General features: G+C 52.6%; 2 protein-coding genes across 4 annotated transcripts in view; one reads left to right on the top strand and one right to left on the bottom strand.

The window, feature by feature from the left end:
• LOC136384556 (protein RRP5 homolog) overlaps positions 1-3,183 on the top strand; it is a 44,192-nt gene extending 41,009 nt beyond the window's left edge. For 2 of the 3 annotated variants that reach the window (XM_066354867.1, XM_066354866.1), the window contains exons 32-35: positions 182-350; positions 659-812; positions 1,232-1,397; positions 2,117-3,183. In XM_066354867.1, the coding sequence (XP_066210964.1) occupies positions 182-350; positions 659-812; positions 1,232-1,397; positions 2,117-2,288 (661 nt within the window). In that variant the 3' untranslated portion in view covers positions 2,289-3,183. Of the gene's footprint in view, positions 1-181; positions 351-658; positions 813-1,231; positions 1,398-2,116 lie in introns of those variants that run through there. The other variant, XR_010747614.1, reaches the window with a different exon arrangement.
• Positions 3,184-3,888: 705 nt separating this feature from the next.
• On the bottom strand, positions 3,889-16,607 carry LOC136384552 (calcium homeostasis modulator protein 1-like). Its single transcript, XM_066354855.1, has 2 exons — positions 15,953-16,607; positions 3,889-6,259 (listed from the first exon to the last, which is right to left on the bottom strand). The coding sequence occupies exons 1-2, from the start codon at positions 16,502-16,504 to the stop codon at positions 5,777-5,779; spliced, it is 1,035 nt and encodes a 344-aa protein (XP_066210952.1). The 5' UTR covers positions 16,505-16,607; the 3' UTR covers positions 3,889-5,776.
• Positions 16,608-19,096: the final 2,489 nt, after the last annotated feature.

The following is a 19,096-nucleotide window of genomic DNA, read 5'->3' as shown; positions in this document are numbered from 1 at the left end:
TTGGGGTTCCTGTGCCATGTGAGCTGCGCTGGGACAGGGCCTCTCTGCCTGCACCTGACGCGGCAGGAACCAAGGGCACGGAGGGAGCCGAGGAGGAGGAGGCTGCTCCCCTCGATGTCCCCGGAGGGGGGCTCTTTGGGCTGGGACAGGGGAGCTCATGTGCCCACTGCTCTCCCTCCAGAGAGGAGCAGGAGAAGCTGAACGTGTGGGTGGCTCTGCTGAACCTGGAGAACATGTACGGCTCTCAGGAGTCACTGACCAAGGTCTTCGAGCAGGCCGTGCAGTACAATGATCCACTCAAGGTCTTTCTCCAGCTGGCCGACGTCTACACCAAGTCAGGGAAATTCCAGGTAGGAGTCTGGCCTGCCGCAGGGTCCCCAGCCACTCAGAAACAGACTCCCTGGGGTCACAGAGGCAGCAGGGACGTCTCAGGGCAGAATCCCCGTGTTCTGGGTCCAGTTCTGGTCTTTGGCTGCATGGGGGCACAGGGTTGGTAGGGAGACTCCCCATCATGTGGGCCTCATCTCTGTGACCCCCCCCCCCACTAGAACTGGGCCTGTGCATGATCAGTCAGTGAGCCCGGGTGGTTTCTCCCAGCGGAGCTGCCTGTCTGTTGTCCCCTCTGTTGCACTTTCCTTAGCTTGCCTTGTCTCTATAGGAAGCCAGTGAACTCTACAATCGGATGTTGAAGCGTTTCCGTCAGGAGAAGGCTGTCTGGATCAAATATGGCGCCTTTCTTCTGAGGAGGGGCCAGGCTGGGGCCAGTCACCGTGTGATGCAGCGAGCCCTGGAGTGCCTGCCTAAACGGGAGCGTGAGTGCTTAGTCCCACCGTCTGCCCAGTTCCTGAACATGAGACTCATATCTGGGCATGGGGTCTGGGTCCCCTCATCTGAGGCTGGTGGTAGGAGCCTTGTGGAGGTTACATAGCTACCTGCTCATGAACATAGTGCGTATTTCACTTCAGGTCCTTATCTCTGAGGAGGGAGAAACAAAAAGCAGTTAGCACTAATTCTGTTGCCCCTGCCCCCAGAGAGTAGGGTGTCTGCTGTGGGAGTCATAGATCAGTGCCCATCTGTATATTTGGCCCTAAATCTACCCCACCGTCCCTCTTGTCATCATCACCTGTGTCTTGGGACCACGAGCAGGGAGTCAGGAGTCAGACTCAGACCTGGAGCACATTGTGGTGAGCAGTCTTCTGCTGTGTGTGTCTGAGCTGTCCTCTCCCTGCAGATGTGGATGTGATCTCCAAGTTTGCCCAGCTCGAGTTCCAGCTGGGGGACGCAGAGCGGGCCAAAGCCATGTTCGAGAATACACTGAGCACCTACCCAAAGCGCACAGATGTCTGGTCAGTCTACATCGACATGACCATCAAGCATGGCAGCCAGAAGGAAGTCCGGTGAGAGGGGAAGACGGACCAGGCCGAATTCTCGGTGGGGGTGCGGGGACCTGGGCCAAGCGATGGCTTCCAGCAACCACAGCAGCTCCCAGTATCCCCGTTGTCTTACTCCATCTGGGAAAACAGCTTTGACATGACACCTCGGGTCCTGCGGCATTCCCATTTCCTGCCTCGGGCCAGACTCGGGTCAGGGTCGGGGACCTTGGCTGGGAGATAGGCTGGCCGCTGGCCTGGCGGTGAGGAGACTCGGGTTTCCCTCATAATCAACGCTGCCTGACTCGGACGTAGAGTGTGTTCTCGGCATAATCTTGCCGTTGTCCACCAGCATCCCCAGGCAGGTCGGGTTAGAGCTGGGTAGACTGAGGCCCAGAAAGAGTAGTGCCTCGCCTGATCCCATCAGTGAGTTTAAGCAGAGCTTTGCTCACGGGTGCATGCCTCATGTGTGTCCCATCCCAGTAGCTTGGTTCTGATGCCCTGTGTGACTTCAGGCCAGTAAGCCCTTGGACATCTCTGGGTGTCCATCCGCTCACCTGGTGGGTGTCCATCCGCTCACCTGGGAAGTAAGGGTGGCGTTATCTCCCCCAGTGGTCATGCTGGGAGTTTCTAATGGCAGTAAAAACAAAGGAGTGGCTTGCTGGAGAGCAGAGGGCTTGCTGCAGAGCCTGAGAGCAAGTAGGGGCTGGGGACCAAGACGCAAATGCTCCCTGTCTCCCTCACAGGGACATCTTTGAGCGGGTCATTCACCTGAGTCTGGCCCCCAAGCGGATGAAATTCTTTTTCAAGCGCTACCTGGACTTTGAGAAGCAGCACGGCACTGAGAAGGAGGTGCAGGCGGTGAAGGCCAAGGCCCTGGACTACGTGGAGGCCAGGAGCTCCGTGCAGGAGGACTAGGGGTGGGCTGACTCGACCGCCACGGCGGCTGTGGACCCGCCACACCGGACCTCGCGCCCGGCAGTGAAAACTTGCTGGAGGACTCTATTTAAGCGCTGCTTTTTCTGCAGCACCCTCTGAGTAATCCTGTTAGGATAAAAGGAATTTGAGGTTGTTTATCAATTCCTTTATGTTATTTTGTTTCAAGTACCGTTTTTATCCTTTCCCTTCACTGAGACTGTTCAGTTGTTGCAGGCTCAGGAAAAGCTGAGGGCTTCTCCTTCACGGGGTCCCCGGGGGAGCAGGAGTGGGAGGGCTGACTCCTGGCAGTCGGTGGTCAGGATCCCACGCCGGCCCTGGCAGGCTCCTGGCCCAGCCAGAAGGGGTCAGCAGCGTCTGGGGAGCAGGCCGCCACCTTTAGATCTCGGGGGTCTCTGGACACTCCGTTAGCCTCAGCTCAGCCCTGTACCCCATTGTGGAGGCCACACGTTGAGACAGGACAGAGGCAGGCCCTAGACAGGACAGTTGGGGAACATGGGCACCTGAGAGGAAAGCCATCTGGTGACATCACCCCTTAGCCCACTGGGGCCCGATGATCCAGCCTCTCCGAATCAGTGCCTCATGTGTGAAGTGGCGTTAAAAAGCCCTACCTAGACCCTGGCCGGTTGGCTCAGCGGTAGAGCGTCGGCCTGGCGTGTGGGGGACCCGGGTTCGATTACTGGCCAGGGCACATAGGAGAAGCGCCCATTTGCTTCTCCACCCCTCCTCCTCTCCTTCCTCTCTGTCTCTCTCTTCCCCTCTCGCAGCCAAGGCTCCATTGGAGCAAAGATGGCCCGAGCACTGGGGATGGCTCCTTGGCCTCTGCCCCAGGTGCCAGAGTGGCTCTGGTCGCGGCAGAGCGACGCCCCAGAGGGGCAGAGCATCGCCCCCTGGTGGGCAGAGCATAGCCCCTGGTGGGTGTGCTGGGTGGATCCCAGTCGGGCGCATGTGGGAGTTTGTCTGTCTCTCCCGTTTCCAGCTTCAGAAAAATACAAAAAAAAAAAAAGCCCTACCTATTAGGGTTTTGTGGCTGCAATGATAACATGTATACTGGATGCTGCCTGACAGGTGGAGGGTCAGCGAGGACCTAGACTGGGGTACTGTGTGATTTGGGGGGAACCTCGCAGCTTCTCTGTGTCCCCTTCTAGCTCCTCTGGGGAGGGGAGGCTGAGTGAAGAGCACTGATTGGCTTGATGGTTATTCCTTGGGTCCTGAGGGAGGGGAGGTGTGATGGACCCACCATACCCACACCTTCCTTGTAAAATTCTCAGAAAGACTGTCTCTGCATCACTTGATATGTAATAATCCTGTGTGTTCCAGAGTTCTTGGAGGCCAGCACAGACCCAGCTAGTGGTTGAAGCCAGTTCTTTTTTGGCTTGGTCTTGAGATAATTAATTTTTTTTTGGTCAGAGTTTTAAATATCCTGAGAGTTAGAGAGCTTTTCCATGAGCAGTGACTGAGTCATAGTCCAGAAAGCAGGACTGGGACTAAGGAGGGCATCAGAGATTTTAGAGTTGGTGGAGGCCATCAGGCAAGGGCGGGCACGGGAGGGAGGAGAAGCCAGGGTTGGCCTGGTTCTTGGTTATTAGCCCTAGGTTATGAGAGCTAGTCTTCCCTACTGAGTGTAGGATCTTCTGATTCAAGAAAAAAAATTTTTTCTGGAGACAGAGAGAGGGATAGACAGGGACAGACAGACAGGAACAGAGAGATGAGAGGCATCAATCATTAGTTTTTCATTGCACGTTGTTATACCTTAGTTGTTCATTGATTGCTCTCTCATATGTGCCCTGACCGCGGGCCTTCTGCAGACCGAGTGACCCCTTGCTTGAGTCAGCGACCTTGGGTCCAAGCTGGTAAGCTTTTGCTCAAACCAGATGAGCCCACGCTCAAGCTGGCGACCTCGGGGTCTCGAACCTGGGTCCTCCACATCCCAGTCCAACGTTCTATCCACTGCGCCACCGCCTGGTCAGGCCTGATTCAAGAAATTTAAGCTGAGCTTCCTCTGAAAGAGGCCAGGCTCCCTCTGTTCCCTCAGATTAAACAGATAACTGAATTCAATTGCTAACAGATCATCAGCCTCAGAGCTTTCCCATATGTGGGAATGCCTGGCTCTCCTTCTCCCTGCCCTTTCTTCTTGTCTGTTTTAATACTGCCCAGGGTCTCTCTGTCCCCTTCCCTCCCACAGGGGTGGGGTTTAGGCCTGTCCCCATGACCACCAATCTGCTGTGGGATGGCCCATCCAATCATGCAGATACCAGGCTAGTTCCTTATACTAAGAAAAGCTTTATCAAAAATGTAAATATATAAAATTAAGACAGTAGCATACACCGAAGGCATCATCCCAGCTAAGCACCACCGACGTGGGTAACCGTGTGTAGTTAGACAAATTAACTGCACGATCTCCTACAATGAGCCTACTGGTGAGTTTCATTGTCCCCTGGCTCTGCTGGCCAGGACTTCTCAGCCTTGGAGTCCCCCCAGTAAAGGGTCATCCACGTCATAGTTTGTTAAGGACCAGTTCTGAGAAAGTGTCTTTCCTTCAAAGCTGTGGACCAAGTGGCTGGTGGCAACAGGACAGGGGATTTCTTCAGGCCTGAGCGCCTTCCTGTCAGAGCTGGCCATACTGTACCAGTTCTCTCCTCTGTACCCAGATGACTCTGTTTCTTTCTCTTGGCCTGTTTTCTCAAAAAGCTATGGTTAAGGCCCTGGCCGGTTGGCTCAGCGGTAGAGCGTCAGCCTAGCGTGCGGAGGACCCGGGTTCGATTCCCAGCCGGGGCACACAGGAGAAGCGCCCATTTGCTTCTCCACCCGTCCTCCTCTCCTTCCTCTCTGTCTCTCTCTTCCCCTCCCGCAGCGAGGCTCCATTGGAGCAAAGATGGCCCGGGCGCTGGGGATGGCTCCTTGGCCTCTGCCCCAGGCGCTAGAGTGGCTCTGTTCGCGACAGAGCGACGCCCCGGAGGGGCAGAGCATCGCCCCCTGGTGGGCAGAGCGTCGCCCCCTGATGGGCGTGCCGGGTGGATGCAGCAGGATTCTGTCTGTTTCTCTCTGTTTCCAGCTTCAGAAAAATACAAAAATAAATAAATAAATAAAAATAAATGAAGGGACATAATTTGTAAAAGCCAGCATCTAACCCAGTATGGTCTCACTCTGCAGTCATGAACCAGAGATAAAGTGGTCTGGGAGGGGTTGGCAAAGTGGGAGCTTGTCCCCACCAAGCCAGTTTTGAACCTTTTTACTAATATTGCTCATGTCTCCACTGTTCACTTCCCTGGGGCAGCTTCACCCAGACAGTGTGACAGTTGGAGGAGCGAGGTCCTTCCAGCTCCAAGTTGCCAGCCTCAAATGGGCAGGCAAGGTGGCTCCAGAGCCCTACTGCCCACCACCTGTGGTCTTCATTTCTCCACTTGGTTTGGAAGTCTGAGGGGCTGTAGGCTGAAACCGCCATTCCCACCTCTTCCCCTGGCCACGGCTCACACTTTGCTGAAGTAGGTGGCCACCTCCTTGCGTGGAGGCCGGGGCCGGTCCCCAGCCCAGCCATTGCCCGTCAGTGGCTCCTCCTGGCCCAGCCGCAGAGGAGGCTTGCATTTGTGCCAGCTCATGAGCAACTTGTTCATGGTACGTTGATTGGTGATGCCTCGAAGCTTCTCCCTCTCCTCCTTGGCACTGTCTGTGGTAGTCAGGGCAGTTGAGCTAACAGGGGCCTTGGCCAGTGCCCCGTGTGTGTGACCCAGCTCCAGGTCATGGTTCATGGCCTCAAAGAACTGCTGGATACAGACTTTGGCGAAGGCCTTGGCGTGATCCGTGCATGTCTCATCGAAGAGCTTGCGCTCGATGTCAATATAGTGGGACCAGTACTTGCTTTTGAGGAAGGCGGCCTGCGTGAAGCAGGGCCGCACAGAGCGCACCACAAATGCCAGCAGTGTGGTCAGCAGCACGAAGGACCAGCCCAGGGCCTGCAGGGGAGAGAAGAGTCAGCCGGGCACTGCCCTCTGGCCTCCCAAGCCTGCCCACACCCCCTGTAGCGCTCTCTGTTAGAGCATTTAGTGAAAAGAGCTCTGACTGGGCAAGTGACTTCCCCAGACTCCCTCCTTTACAAACGTTTTGGTTATCTCTGATATACTGTGGCCTAGCCTAGTGTATAAAATATATAGTACAGTGTGCATCATATTTCCTGTTATTCCCATGTAATAGCACCCCGAAAACTGCCACCCTTTGGAATCAGAATTTCTACATCATTTAAAAATTTTACTGGTGGCAGGGGAAGTTTGGGATTATGGAAGATCAAAACTATGTGGCCTGCCTGACCTGTGGTGGTGCAGTGGATAAAGCGTCGACCTGGAATGCTGAGGTCACCGGTTCAAAACCCTGGCCTTGCCTGGTCAAGGCACATATGGGAGTTGGAAGCTACCTGCTCCTCCCTCCCCCTTCTCTCTCTCTCTCTCTCTCTCTCTCTCTCTCTCTCTCTCTCTCCCCCCTCTAAAATGAATAAATAAATAAAAATGATTTAGAAAAAAAAAAACAACAACTATGTGGCCTGATTGTCACTAATAACTGAAAAAGTCATGGATGACTTAAAACAGCTGACAAGCATTTAGTGGATTTTGGCTTTCCAATATGAGGAGTTAAATTTAGTAACTGGTAGATTTTCTACATATCCATATTCTCAGATATAAATAATTAAAAAATAGGGACTTGTGAACATTAATGCATATAAATAACCTGGGATTTTGCTAAAATGCAGATTCTCATTCTGTAAGTTTGGGATACTACAACACTCCCTTTGCTAGAGATTAAGGAACCGTACTTGGAGTAGCCTGGGACTTAGACGCAGCCAGGAGTGAAGGTGTGAGATGTGGGCCTTTTTTCTGTGGTAACTGCCAAGGAACCACAGAGGAGTCTCTGGGGACTGAAATTATGGGGTGGGGGTTTGTTGACCAGTTCTTTTTTTTTTTGTATTTTTCTGAAGCTGGAAACGGGGAGGCAGTCAGACAAACTCCTGCATGCGCCCGACTGGGATCCATCCGGCACTCCCACTAGAGGGCGATGCTCTGCCCATCCTGGCATCGCTCTGTGGCAACCAGAGCCACTCTAGCGCCTGGGGCAGAGGTCAAGGAGCCATCCCCAGCACCCGGGCCATCTTTTGCTCCAATGGAGCCTTGGCTGCGGGAGGGGAAGAGAGAGACAGAGAGGAAGGAGAGGGGGAGGGGTGGAGAAGCAGATGGCGCCCCTCCTGTGTGCCCTGGCCCAGAATCGAACCCGGGACCTCTGCACGCCAGGCCGACGCTCTACCACTGAGCCAACCGGCCAGGGCCTTGACCAGTTCTTTTAGCAGGAAAAAGAAAAAGATTTTTGTGAAGCTGAGACTAGAGGTTTCTATTCGCCTCACCAAATATGCAGGCACTGAAAAAAATGCTGTAGTATCTCAGACTGCAGCAAACACCAAGCAGCGGAAAGTAAATCTGAGGAGATAATGAAAAAAGTGATAGAAAATCAAAATATAGTGGTTTGACACGACTTCAGGGTGAACATTCCCCCTCCCTTTTTTTTTTTGAGAAAGAGAGAGGGACAAACAGGCTAGGAGAGATGAGAAGCATCAATTCTTCATAACCCTAACCCTAAACCTAACCCTACCCTAACCCTAACCATAAACCTAACCCTCACCCTCACCCTAACCCTCCTAAGCCTCCCACTCACCCTCACTATAACCCTTCTAACCCTCACCCTCACCTTCACCCTAACCTTCAACCTCACACTCACCCTCACCCTAACTATCACCCTAACCCTAAACCTAACCCCCACCAAACCCCACCTCCCAAGACTCCGCACCCAGTGATCTTTTTCAACCTGCCCTATCAGGCTGGCTGCCACGACCCCGCCCCTCATCTGCCAGGCCCCACCTCCTCCAGAGGCTCCGTCATCAGCGACGGCACTCAGCCTGCTCTACCTGTCCGGCTCCTTCTCCGCGGCCCGCCCTTGCCCTTCTCCTCATGGCCTAAGAAGGCTCACCTGGCCTCTGGCCTGAGTGGTCTTCAGGAGGCTTCAAGTGGCTCCACTCGCCCTCCGCAGTTGAGAATGTTTTAAATCAGGACGCCACAGGCTGCCTCCCCTTAGCGGCCCGTTCTGGAACAGCGGAGGACCACCCTCTCTCTCTCTCCCTCCCTCTCCCGGCACTTGCGGGGAAGCCCTGTGTCTCCTGCACAGGCCGTTGGCTCCTCTGGGGAAAGGGCATTGCCTGGCGCGAGTTCTTCACCCTCAAGCCAGCTCTTGCCCCCAGACCAGCGCGCAGCGGGCTGAAGGGCAGGGTGGGCGGGACTAGCTCCCCTGCTCCATCAACTGAGATTTCTGCAAGGAGCTACCTCGTGGACTGATTTCCTTCTGAGAAGACCAGGCAATACCTAACTCATTTTAATCCTCGAGTTTTACAGTAGGAAACTGGCTACGGTGTTTGGTTTACAGTTAGTTCTCCCCGCTGTCTTTGTTGTTGTTTTTGAGAGAGAGGCAGAGAGAGAGAAACATCGAGATGTTCCTGTATGTGCCCTAACCAAAGAATCAAACCGACTACCTCCGTGGTCCAGGACAGTGCTCTAACCAACGAAGCTATCCGGCCAGGGTTTAATTTTTATTGATTTATAGAGAGACAGAGAGAAGAAAGAAGAGAGAAGGGAGTGGGAAGGGAAACATTCATTTTTGTTCCACTCAGCCGTGGACTCATTGGTTATGCCCCGACTGGGGATCAAATCCACAACCTTGGTGTTTCGGGTGGATGTTCCTAACCACCTGAGCTAACTGGCAAAGGCTCTCTGCCGTTTCTTTTATTTAGTGAGAGGAAGGGAGGCAGAGACCAACTCCCGTATCTGGGATCCACCCATATGGGGTGTTGCTCCGTTGCTTAGCAACCAAGCTCTTCTTAGCGCCTGAGGCAGACACCATGGAGCCACCCTCAGCACTCGGGGCCAACTCGCTCCAATTGAGCCATGGCTGCAGGAGAAGTATAGAGGTAGCACTGCACTGCAAATACATCAACAGCAAACTTTCAAAGAGTCACTATGCGGTTATGGCCACGAGCAGCAAACTGAGGATACTGTCTTGACACACATACTGGAGAAACCAGCTTAGAACAGCTTTCCCCTGGGCCACCTCATTTCAATATTCTATGAGACTCCGCCCTAGGAGCCTCCCCATGACCCAGACCTTTCATAACCCTCCTCACTGCGACACACCGCTCCTCCCCTCCCGGTAACATTCACGGACTTTGCGTATGCCTCTCCTTTCCTCCCTCCCCATCTTCCCCTCCGCACTCTCTCCCTTCCCACAGGACCTGCACCCAGGGCAGCAGCGGGCACCACACTCCGGGCTCTCTCCTGCACCGCTCTCCCAGCTCCCTTCCCTGAGACCCCCCCCCCCCACTCAGCCACGGTGGCCCCCACAGACAACCCCGGGAACTCCCCCGACTGAAACACTTCCTGGCTTCTCTCCCTCCACAGGAACGCCCTGGACACCGCCCAGACTCACCGCGAAGTTTCCGCGACGTGTATACGACGCCAGCGGGAAACGGCGGGCCCCACTCAGACCAGTGGGAACGTAGGCCTACGGCTGAAGACTCCCTGAAAGGGCGCCATTCCCCCCAAAGGAAAGTGAATGACCTACCTGAGGACTCCATTGCTCCATAACGGAAGGTTATGAGACCCCATTTACATGTAAGGTTTTTTCAGAGTCTAGTACACTCTCATCCTCGTTCCCACAGAGCTATGTCACGCAACTCAGACTAAGAACCGGTTCTAAGAACACCAACGGGCACCTCCTGCGACATGACAAATTTATGTCTTCATGTGCACACTGTGCGCCCTCACAGGGTGCCGGCAGACACTTCGCATCCAAATCCATGACACGTACTTTTTTGGGTTTTTTTTATTTTTGTTATTTGGTGGGTTTTTGTTTTGTTTTTTTTTTTTTTCATTTTAGAGAGGAGGGAGGAAGAGAGAGAGAGAGAGAGAGAGAGAGAAAAGAGGAGCAGGAAGCATCAACTCCCATATATGCCTTGACCAGACAAGTGCAGGTCTCTGAACCAGCGACCTCAGTGTTCCCAGGACGACGCGTTATCCACTGCGCGACCACAGGCCTTTTTTGTGCTTTTTAAAAAAAATAATATCTCTTTCCCAATCAAGGATTCCCTCATTCTATGCTGTTTCTTCCATCACAACGACCATGACACATGAACAAAATTTCCTTTCACAGAAAGGGCACGAGCAGGCTCTTTTCTGAACACTTCTGTTTTTTTTGTTGTTGTTGTTTTTGTATTTTTCTGAAGCTGGAAACGGGGAGAGACAGTCAGACAGACTCCCGCATGCGCCCGACCGGGATCCACCCGGCACGCCCACCAGGGGGCGATGCTCTGCCCCTCCGGGGCGTCGCTCTGCCGCGAACAGAGCCACTCTAGCGCCTGGGGCAGAGGCCAAGGAGCCATCCCCAGCGCCCGGGCCATCTTTGCTCCACTGGAGCCTTGGCTGCGGGAGGGGAAGAGAGAGAGAGGAAGGAGGGGGTGTGGAGGGTGGAGAAGCAAATGGGTGCTTCTCCTATGTGCCCTGGCCGGGAATCGAACCCGGTCCCCTGCACGCCAGGCCGACGCTCTACCACTGAGCAAACCGGCCAGGGCGATGAACACTTCTAACTTGCGGAGCGGACCCACTCCGCCCTGCGCTGCCCCCGCCCCTGGCCATCCAGACCCATCGCTGTCCTTGCCCCTCCCCGCCCCCCTGCACATCGCAGAAAGTCTGCGGTAATGAAACCCTCGGCTCCCTCTCCAATCCCTATTTCCTCTCCTTCACCTTGTGTCCGCGGGTCTCGCCGCCCCATCCTGCCCTGCCCCCGCCCCACACCATCCCCGCTCCTCCCCGCGCCTCACTATCCCGCCCCACGCTATAATCACCCCTCGCTCTCTGCACCACCCCGAGCCGTCCTCCCGAGGTTTCGCCCCGCTCCTTCCGCTCCGCCCCGCGCCTCCTTGTGTCCCCGCCCTGTGCTCGGCCCGCACCGTCCCGGCTCGGTAGTCGTCATGGCGGCTGCGGGAGCCGCCTCCTGGGCTCTGCGGGCGCTCCTCGGCCCTCCCAGTGCCGGCGGCCGGGGCGGGGTCTAAAAGGCCGAAAGGACCCAGCGCCTCAGCGGTCACGTGACTGCGAAGTTGGCCAGTTTTCACTGTTGAGCCGCGCGCTGCTCTTGGGCTTGGGGAGGGTTTTTCGCGGCCTGTCTTGTCGCCTCCGTGTGCGTTTCTCCGAGTGCGTGTGTGTGTCTGTGTGTGTGTGTGTCTGTGTTTGCGTGCGTGCACTGCTCCTCTGTTGTGTGCTGGTCTTTCCGCCCACCTCCAGGCTGTCTTGGCTCAGAGGCGCCTCTGAGGCCGCACCGGCGGAATCTGGGTTCTCGCTTTCGTTTCCCGAACCTTGGAGAAAACTCAGCTTCCGCTCTCCGCTTTCCCAGCCAAGTTGGTGCAGGTTCCAGGGGCGCTGGATGCAAAGAACGATAGGCTCAGCTCCGGGTCTGCACAACCGAGGAGACCTGTTTGTTCCTGAGCTCCTCAGTCCATCTGGAGGAGGCTTGCTTTTTGTCAGCAAAAATCTGGTCCCCATTTACACATCTGTAAAACAGGCCCAGATATTCCCATTTAATGAAAATGAGGTTAAGTGAGTAAAACGTCCTGTGTGGGCCTGGCACTCAACACACAGGAATTAACTAAGCAGAGCCTGGAGTTAGACTGTCAGGGTTTGGGTCTTGTGCTACTATTTACTAGTTGAGCAGGAACAAGGTGACGTCTCTGTGCCTCAGTTTCCTTACCTATAAAGTACAGCTGGTGAAAGTATCTCATAAGATTGTTGTGAGGACTAAATGTGATATTAAACTCAGCACAGTGTCTAGTACATAGTTGCTCAGTAACTGTTAGCCACTATAATTATGCCAATAGGCCCTTGCCAACCAGGCCTCTTCCTTCAGGAAGCCTTCCTTGACCTCCCCAGGCCATACTGACCCTTCCTTGTCTGAATTCTTCATCTCTCTGTTGGTTCCTGGTATGGGCTGTCATTCAGTCACCAGCACTGAGGGCCTCCTCTCTGTGGGCTCTGAGCTGGGCCCTCAGAGTCACAGAGACAAGTTGAGCAATCACTCAAGCCCTGAGCTGAGGAGCCCTGGATGTTTAGGTGTTGGTTCAGCTCCGCTCTGCTCTGCTCTGCGGGGCACAGGTCAAGTGCTCTCCAGCCTGGGCTTCAAGGGTCAGTCCCCAGCTGCACAGAGAAGCGTTTAGTTAGGTCAGAGGGGCAGAGGCAGAACAGACCCAAATTCCCATAATGGGTCTGGCAGAGCAGACATCAAGTGCAGACCTACAGAGTATGTGCACAGGGGGGTGAGGGGGGCACCCCCATGCTGAATGAGGAAATGTGAGTCCTGTGGGGATGGATTGCCCGAAGTTTCAAATAAAGCTGGAAATCTGCTTTTTATGTTAAATTTTATGTTTCTTAGATGATGCCAGGTAATTCTAAAATTGAACTTTTCATTCAGCCACTGAAGGCCAGACGAAATATGTCCATAGGCTAGGCAGCCTGTCTTCTGGGAGCCCTTTTAGCTTCTGATGTGATGTTAGGATGAGGAGGAGGGACAGCTGGCCGCCCCAGGCCCTGAGGCCTGGGAGGATGGAACAAGTGCTCACAGGACAGGAGGCACAGGTTTGGGAGAGAGGTGGAGTTTGAATTGGACACTCACAGTGTGAGAATAACATGGGGTGTCTGGCGGTGATGCAGCCTCTAGGACAGGGGTCCCCAAACTTTTTACACAGGGGACCTTAGACCGTTGGAGGGCCGGACTATAAAAAAAACTATGAACAAATCCCTGTGCACCCTGCACATACCTTATTTTAAAGTAAAAAAACAAAATGGGAACAAAGACAATATTTAAAATAAAGAACAAGTAAATTTAAATCAACAAGCCTGACCTGTGGTGGCGCAGTGGATAAAGCGTCAACCTGGAAATGCTGAGGTCGCCGGTTCAAAACCCTGGGCTTGCCTGGTCAAGGCACATATGGGATTTGATGCTTCCAGCTCCTCCCCCCCTTCTCTCTCTCTGTCTCTCCTCTCTCCCTCTCCTCTCTCTAAAAATAAATAAATAAATAAATAAATAAATAAACAAACTGACCAGTATTTCAATGGGAACTATGGACCTGCTTTTGGCTAATGAGATGGTCAATGTGCTCCTCTCACTGACCACCAATGAAAGAGGTGCCCCTTCCGGAAGTGCAGCAGGCCGGGTAAATGGCCTTGGGGGCTGCATGTGGCCCGCAGGCCGTAGTTTGGGGACCCCTGCTGTCGGGAGCCGATCAACGACTGCTGGCTGACAAGGTCACAGCAGAGAAGATCCACAACTGCTGGCTGACAAGGTCACAGCAGAAGATCAAAAACTGCTGATTGACAAAGTCACAGCAGAGAAGACCAATGGCTGCTGGTTGACAAAGTCACCACAGTGAAGACCAATGGCTGCGGGTTGACAAAGTCACCGCAAAGGAAAGGCACAACGATACTTCCCCCTTTGATTTTTTGAATTAATCTGGCCTTATATCCCCCCTTTTTCTGGCTGTGTGCTATTATTTATGGCACAGGGATAATAGTACCATGCTTTCCCTGTAGATTCGTAGTAATTTCTTTGGAAATGAGACAGAAGGTGTAAGTTCCACAGAAAAGCCTGTAAGCCCCTTGAACTGGGCTCATAAACAAAAGAGGCTGGCTATGATATCCCTTGTAAAGGGTTAAGTTTGTAGGAGAATTTCTTCTTATTAATCATGTTAGAAAGAATAAAGTTAGAACTTAACTAGTGTATGAATATAGTAAATAAATAAAATTTGACTAGACAATAGAATCTTAGGTAAGGTGGAGTGGCCCGTTGCGTGGCCTTGGATGGGAGCACAGCCGGCAAGTAAAGAGTGTTTTGTTAAGAGACTTGTTTTGTGACTGAAGGCAGTTGCTGGGCTTTTCTCAGTAAAACATTCTCATGAGATTTTTGTATTTTCCAAGGATAAGGAGAGGAATGTGGTGGGATCCATAGAAGCAATAGCAATGCCTTCTGATATTATGTTGCTACTAAGCTATCTTGCAGGTGCACTCTATGTATCTTTTTTTTTTTTTTTAATTTTAAGTTTTTTATTTTTTATTCTTTTTTTTTTTTTTAAGAGAGAGAGAGAGGAGAGACAGAGAGAGAAGGGGGGGAGGAGCTGGAAGCATCAACTCCCATATGTGCCTTGACCAGGCAAGCCCAGGGTTTCGAACCAGCGACCTCAGCATTTCCAGGTCGATGCTTTAACCACTGCGCCACCACGTGTCAGGCCACTCTATGTATCTTTAAGCAAAAGTTACTCTTGATGTTATGCCTATTTCTCAGTAAAACAAGCTTTTTGTAGTCTTGTGAAAAAATTAGGACACTGCATGAACTCAAGGCCATTTGCTTGAGCAAGCGGTGGTCCTTTGCTAGTCCTTGATGATTTCGTCTGTTAATCTCTCTCTCTGCGCCTTTGACTCACAACAGTGAAGTAGAGTTATTAATTAGTACTAATCTTTTAGAAGTTTGTACCACCTGATTTATAGCTTATAGATATGAATTAACTGTTATCTGGAAATATGTAACCATAATGAAACAAAATACCATGTGATTGTAACTTAGCGTGTGTGCATAAAAAGAAGCTAGACCAGCATTTGGCAGAGATGCCTGGCAGTAAATGCTAACTAGAGAATAAAGAGAAAGAAAAGAATTCGGCTCTCTCACTCGATTTCGCCGATGCCGTCTCTTCCTGTGGGACCCCTGGATTCCCCCCAGGGCTGGACCCCGGCACCCTGCTCTAGGAGAGAGTCCTGGTCTGGAGAGGGGGAGCAGGCTGTCTGGAGTTGCCCGGACAGAACATACATATTTCTCTCTCCCTTGCAGGGCAGGCCTGGTCCCAACCCCTCACTTGACAGCCCCTGGTCCACCGGCTTCCAGGGCATGCTGCCCGGTTGTCCTCCCCACACTGCAATGACTGATGGGCTCAGATGGGTGAATGTCCAGAGGGGCAGAGGACGGGAGTGAGGCTGGAGAGGACCCGAACTCTGAATTCCCCGTCAGTGGGCCCTGCAACCCTGCCTTTAAGGCGCATACCAACAGCACATCTCCTTTACCCAAGCCCTTCCTTCCAGGGGCACCTGAACCCTCAGCTCTTACTCCCCAAACTGGGAGGCATAGCTGGGGACAATTGCTAGGGAAATGTACTCAAATGGGCCAGCCACCCAGTGGCCTCATTGCTGCCCCGTCCTGGAAGGGGAAAAGGATGCAAATTCCCCAGGCTTCCAAACCGGAGCTCGGGGTGGAGGCAATGGAGCTGGCTGAGCTGCTGGGTCTGCTCTGGGAACCCTACGACAGGGCGTGGGCCTCAGGACAGGGTCATCATAGCACTTTCCCCCATTGGCTCGATCTGAATAAAGACACATGGGCCTCAGAGGCCCCTGCCTCGGTTGGAAAAAATGCCCCTGCTCCACTGAGCTCCATCTGAGGGGGAACCCCTGTCTGTTTGGGAAACATGACTATTCCTGAGGAACCTCGTTTTGAGAGGTGAAGGAATTGGGCCCAGGGCCACCTGTTCCCCTCACCTGGGAGATGCAGCGCAGGTAGCGCACGGCCACCTCACGGGCCAGCAGCCAGTCGCCATCGTAGATCCCTGGGCAGGGCACCTGGGCCAGCAGGCGGGCAAGCTCGGACGGGGGCAGGCCGGGCACCAGGCTGCCATTACCCAGTACAGCCACGGGCACGGCAGTGCAGAAAGCACAGAGGAAGCACTTGCCATCGAGCAGCGTGACAGCCACCCAGACGACGGGCGCAATGAGGGCACGCTGGGCCATGGAGCAGAACATGTAGCGCAGCACGGCGGGGTCCTTGGCCCGGCGGCCCGGCGGCCGCTTCCACTCCTCAGCCAGCATGGACACGTTGTTGTTCAGGACCAGGCCGAGCAGAAAGAGCACCAGGGGCGGCACCAGCAGGATGCCAGCACTGTAGGCTGCGTTGTAGCCGGGCAGACAGGGACAGTTGAAATCGAAGGCCGAGTATATCTGGGCGCTGGCCAGGGCCATGAGGCCACAGATGCCGTTCATGAAGGACTCCTGGTTAGACTGCAGGAACTGGAAGACCATCCGAAACTTGTCCATTGCGCCCCCCACGGGACCTGGCGGCCTCCTCCCACCTCACCGCTGCCTTGAGGATGGGCCCTGCAGCCCACTGTGCCCACTGGGTGCCCACGTCATGGCTGAGACGGGCAGAGCTCAGGGTAGTGGCTGAGGTCACTGTCTCTTTGAGGAACCTTCTAGTCAGGTGCTGGCCGAGAGGCGCAGGGTGGCCAATCCTATGGGTGTAGCCAGGGTCTGCCCCTCCCCTCCTGAGCCTCTCTCTCCGTAACCACCTCCGGCTCAGGGAAACCACCAGGGCCACACCTGATGGGAAGAGTTCTCTGTGGGTATGGGAGGAGGCCGAGGCAGTTCAGACACAGGCTGGGAAGATGCTGTTTCCAGCAGGGGTTGAATTTGGGACAATCCAGGGCTGCTGCATAGGCTTAGGTTTCTGAACCTTGTCCCCTGGGCTCCTAAGAAGCATATCACCCTCCAGCCCCTCCCATTGGGTCTTTCCTCCATGCTGTATCAGGGTCCATGGCACCTCCTCCATCAGTTCAGATAATAATGGTATGATGATGTAGTCACAGCAATGACAGTGGTGGCTGTAACGGCAGTGGTGATGGTGGTGGTGGAGAGGGCAGTGTTGGTATTAGGGATGGTGCTGATCATGCTGATGGAGGTAAAGGTGGTGATGGTGGCAGTGATGGTGCTGATGGTGGTGATGGTGTCAGTGATGGTGGTGATGGTGCTGATGGTGGTTATAGCAGTAATGATAGTGATGGTGGTGATGATATTGGTCCCGAGTTTTTTGTTAGTTTGATAGGGTTTAGCCATATATACATTTTTACCTGAGGAAACTTTAACAAAAATTTTTTTGATTGACTGATTTGAGAAAGGAAAGGGGAAAGAGAAACATTGATTTGTTCCATTTATTTATGTATTCTTTGGTTGATTCTTCTATGTGCTCTGACCGGGGATCGACCTACATGCAACCTTGGTGTGTTGGGATGCTGATCGACTCAACTCAGCTAGCTACCCAGACAGAGTACTTGAGAAAAACTTTTGATTTCATGAAAACCGTAATAATTTGAATAGTTGAGCTTTTGTGTTTATCCCTGAAAAAGGTAGAGTATTATTCATGTGTCGATAATGTTTGCTTTTGATTTTGTGTGTCAAAAAGACATTTCCTTTTAAATTCTTACATGATGCTTACAAGATAGGAAAATGGCATCTTCTTTTTAAAAGAAAAATTGAGTTTTAAGTGATATATTGTTTCTTAGAAGCCTTTAAAAATATTTCACTGTACTTTTTATCCCTTTGTATTACTTTATAGAAAAAATTACTTGAACCTCATTGTGTAGGTGTTCAGTACATGTAGAATGTCATGGCTAATGTGAATCCCATGTATAAATTAAGAGAGATGTAGCAGGTCAACTATATTTAATATATTCAAATGTATAGAAACTTGACAGGTAACTAAGTTATTCTGGGAATCAAATATATTCTTTTCTCTTCTTTCAGGAACTACTTGCTTTCCTCTTCAGAGGATGGAACTGTTAGATTGTGGAGTCTTCAAACATTTACTTGCTTGGTGGGATATAAAGGACACAACTATCCAGTTTAGGACACACAGTTTTCTCCATATGGATATTATTTTGTGTCCGCGGGCCACGACCTAGTAGCTCGGTAAGTATATTGTGGTCTTATAATGAGGCCTCTTCAAGAAACAGGATGGTTTCTTGTTGGGAATTACAAACTCCAGCCAAACTCTTTTTCACTTCTATTATTCAGGACCAACTTTTTGAGAATATCAGCATTTATAGCTCCTTATTTGAAAACGAATTTGGGAAAAGAGTATTAACTGTCAGTAATTATGTCTATATCGAGTCCTGAGTCATTTTTCTTTCTCGTTAGATTAACACACCTTCCCTGCCTCCCATCGCTGTTTAACATTTTATTTATTTTTATTAATTTTTTTTGTATTTTTCTTCTTCTTCTTTTTTTTTTTTTTTTTTGTATTTTTCTGAAGCTGGAAATGGGGAGGCAGTCAGACTCCCGCACGCGCCCGATGGGGATCCACCTGGCACGCCCACCAGGGGGCGATGCTCTGCCCCTCCGGGGCGTCTCTCTGTCTCGACCAGAGCCACTCTAGCGCCTGAGGCAGAGGCCATAGAGCCATCCCCAGCAGCCGGGCCATCTTTTGCTCCAATGGAGCCTCGGCTGTGGGAGGGGAAGAGAGATACAGAGAGGAAGGAGAGGGAGAAACGGGGAGGCAGTCAGACAGACTCCTGCATGTGCCCGACCGGGAACCACCCAGCATGCCCACCAAGGGGCGATGCTCTGCCCATCTGGGGCGTTGCGCTGTTGAAACCAGAGCCATTCTAGCACCTGAGGCAGAGGCCATAGAGCCATCCCCAGCACTGGGGCCAACTTTGCTCCAATGGAGCCTTGGCTGCGGGAGGGGAAGAGACAGAGAGGAAGGAGAGGGGGAGGGGTGGAGAAGCAGATGGGCGCTTCTCCTGTGTGCCCTGGCCGGAAATCGAACCTGGGACTCCTGCACGACAGGCCGATGCTCTACCACTGAGCAAACCGGCCAGGGCTAACATTTTATTTTTTTAAATATATTTTGTT

Source organism: Saccopteryx leptura, chromosome 13, assembly GCF_036850995.1.
Source record: "Saccopteryx leptura isolate mSacLep1 chromosome 13, mSacLep1_pri_phased_curated, whole genome shotgun sequence".
Lineage (NCBI taxonomy): Eukaryota > Metazoa > Chordata > Mammalia > Chiroptera > Emballonuridae > Saccopteryx > Saccopteryx leptura.
Note: the sequence above shows the minus strand (reverse complement) of the source record. Positions and strands in the feature narration are given on the sequence as shown.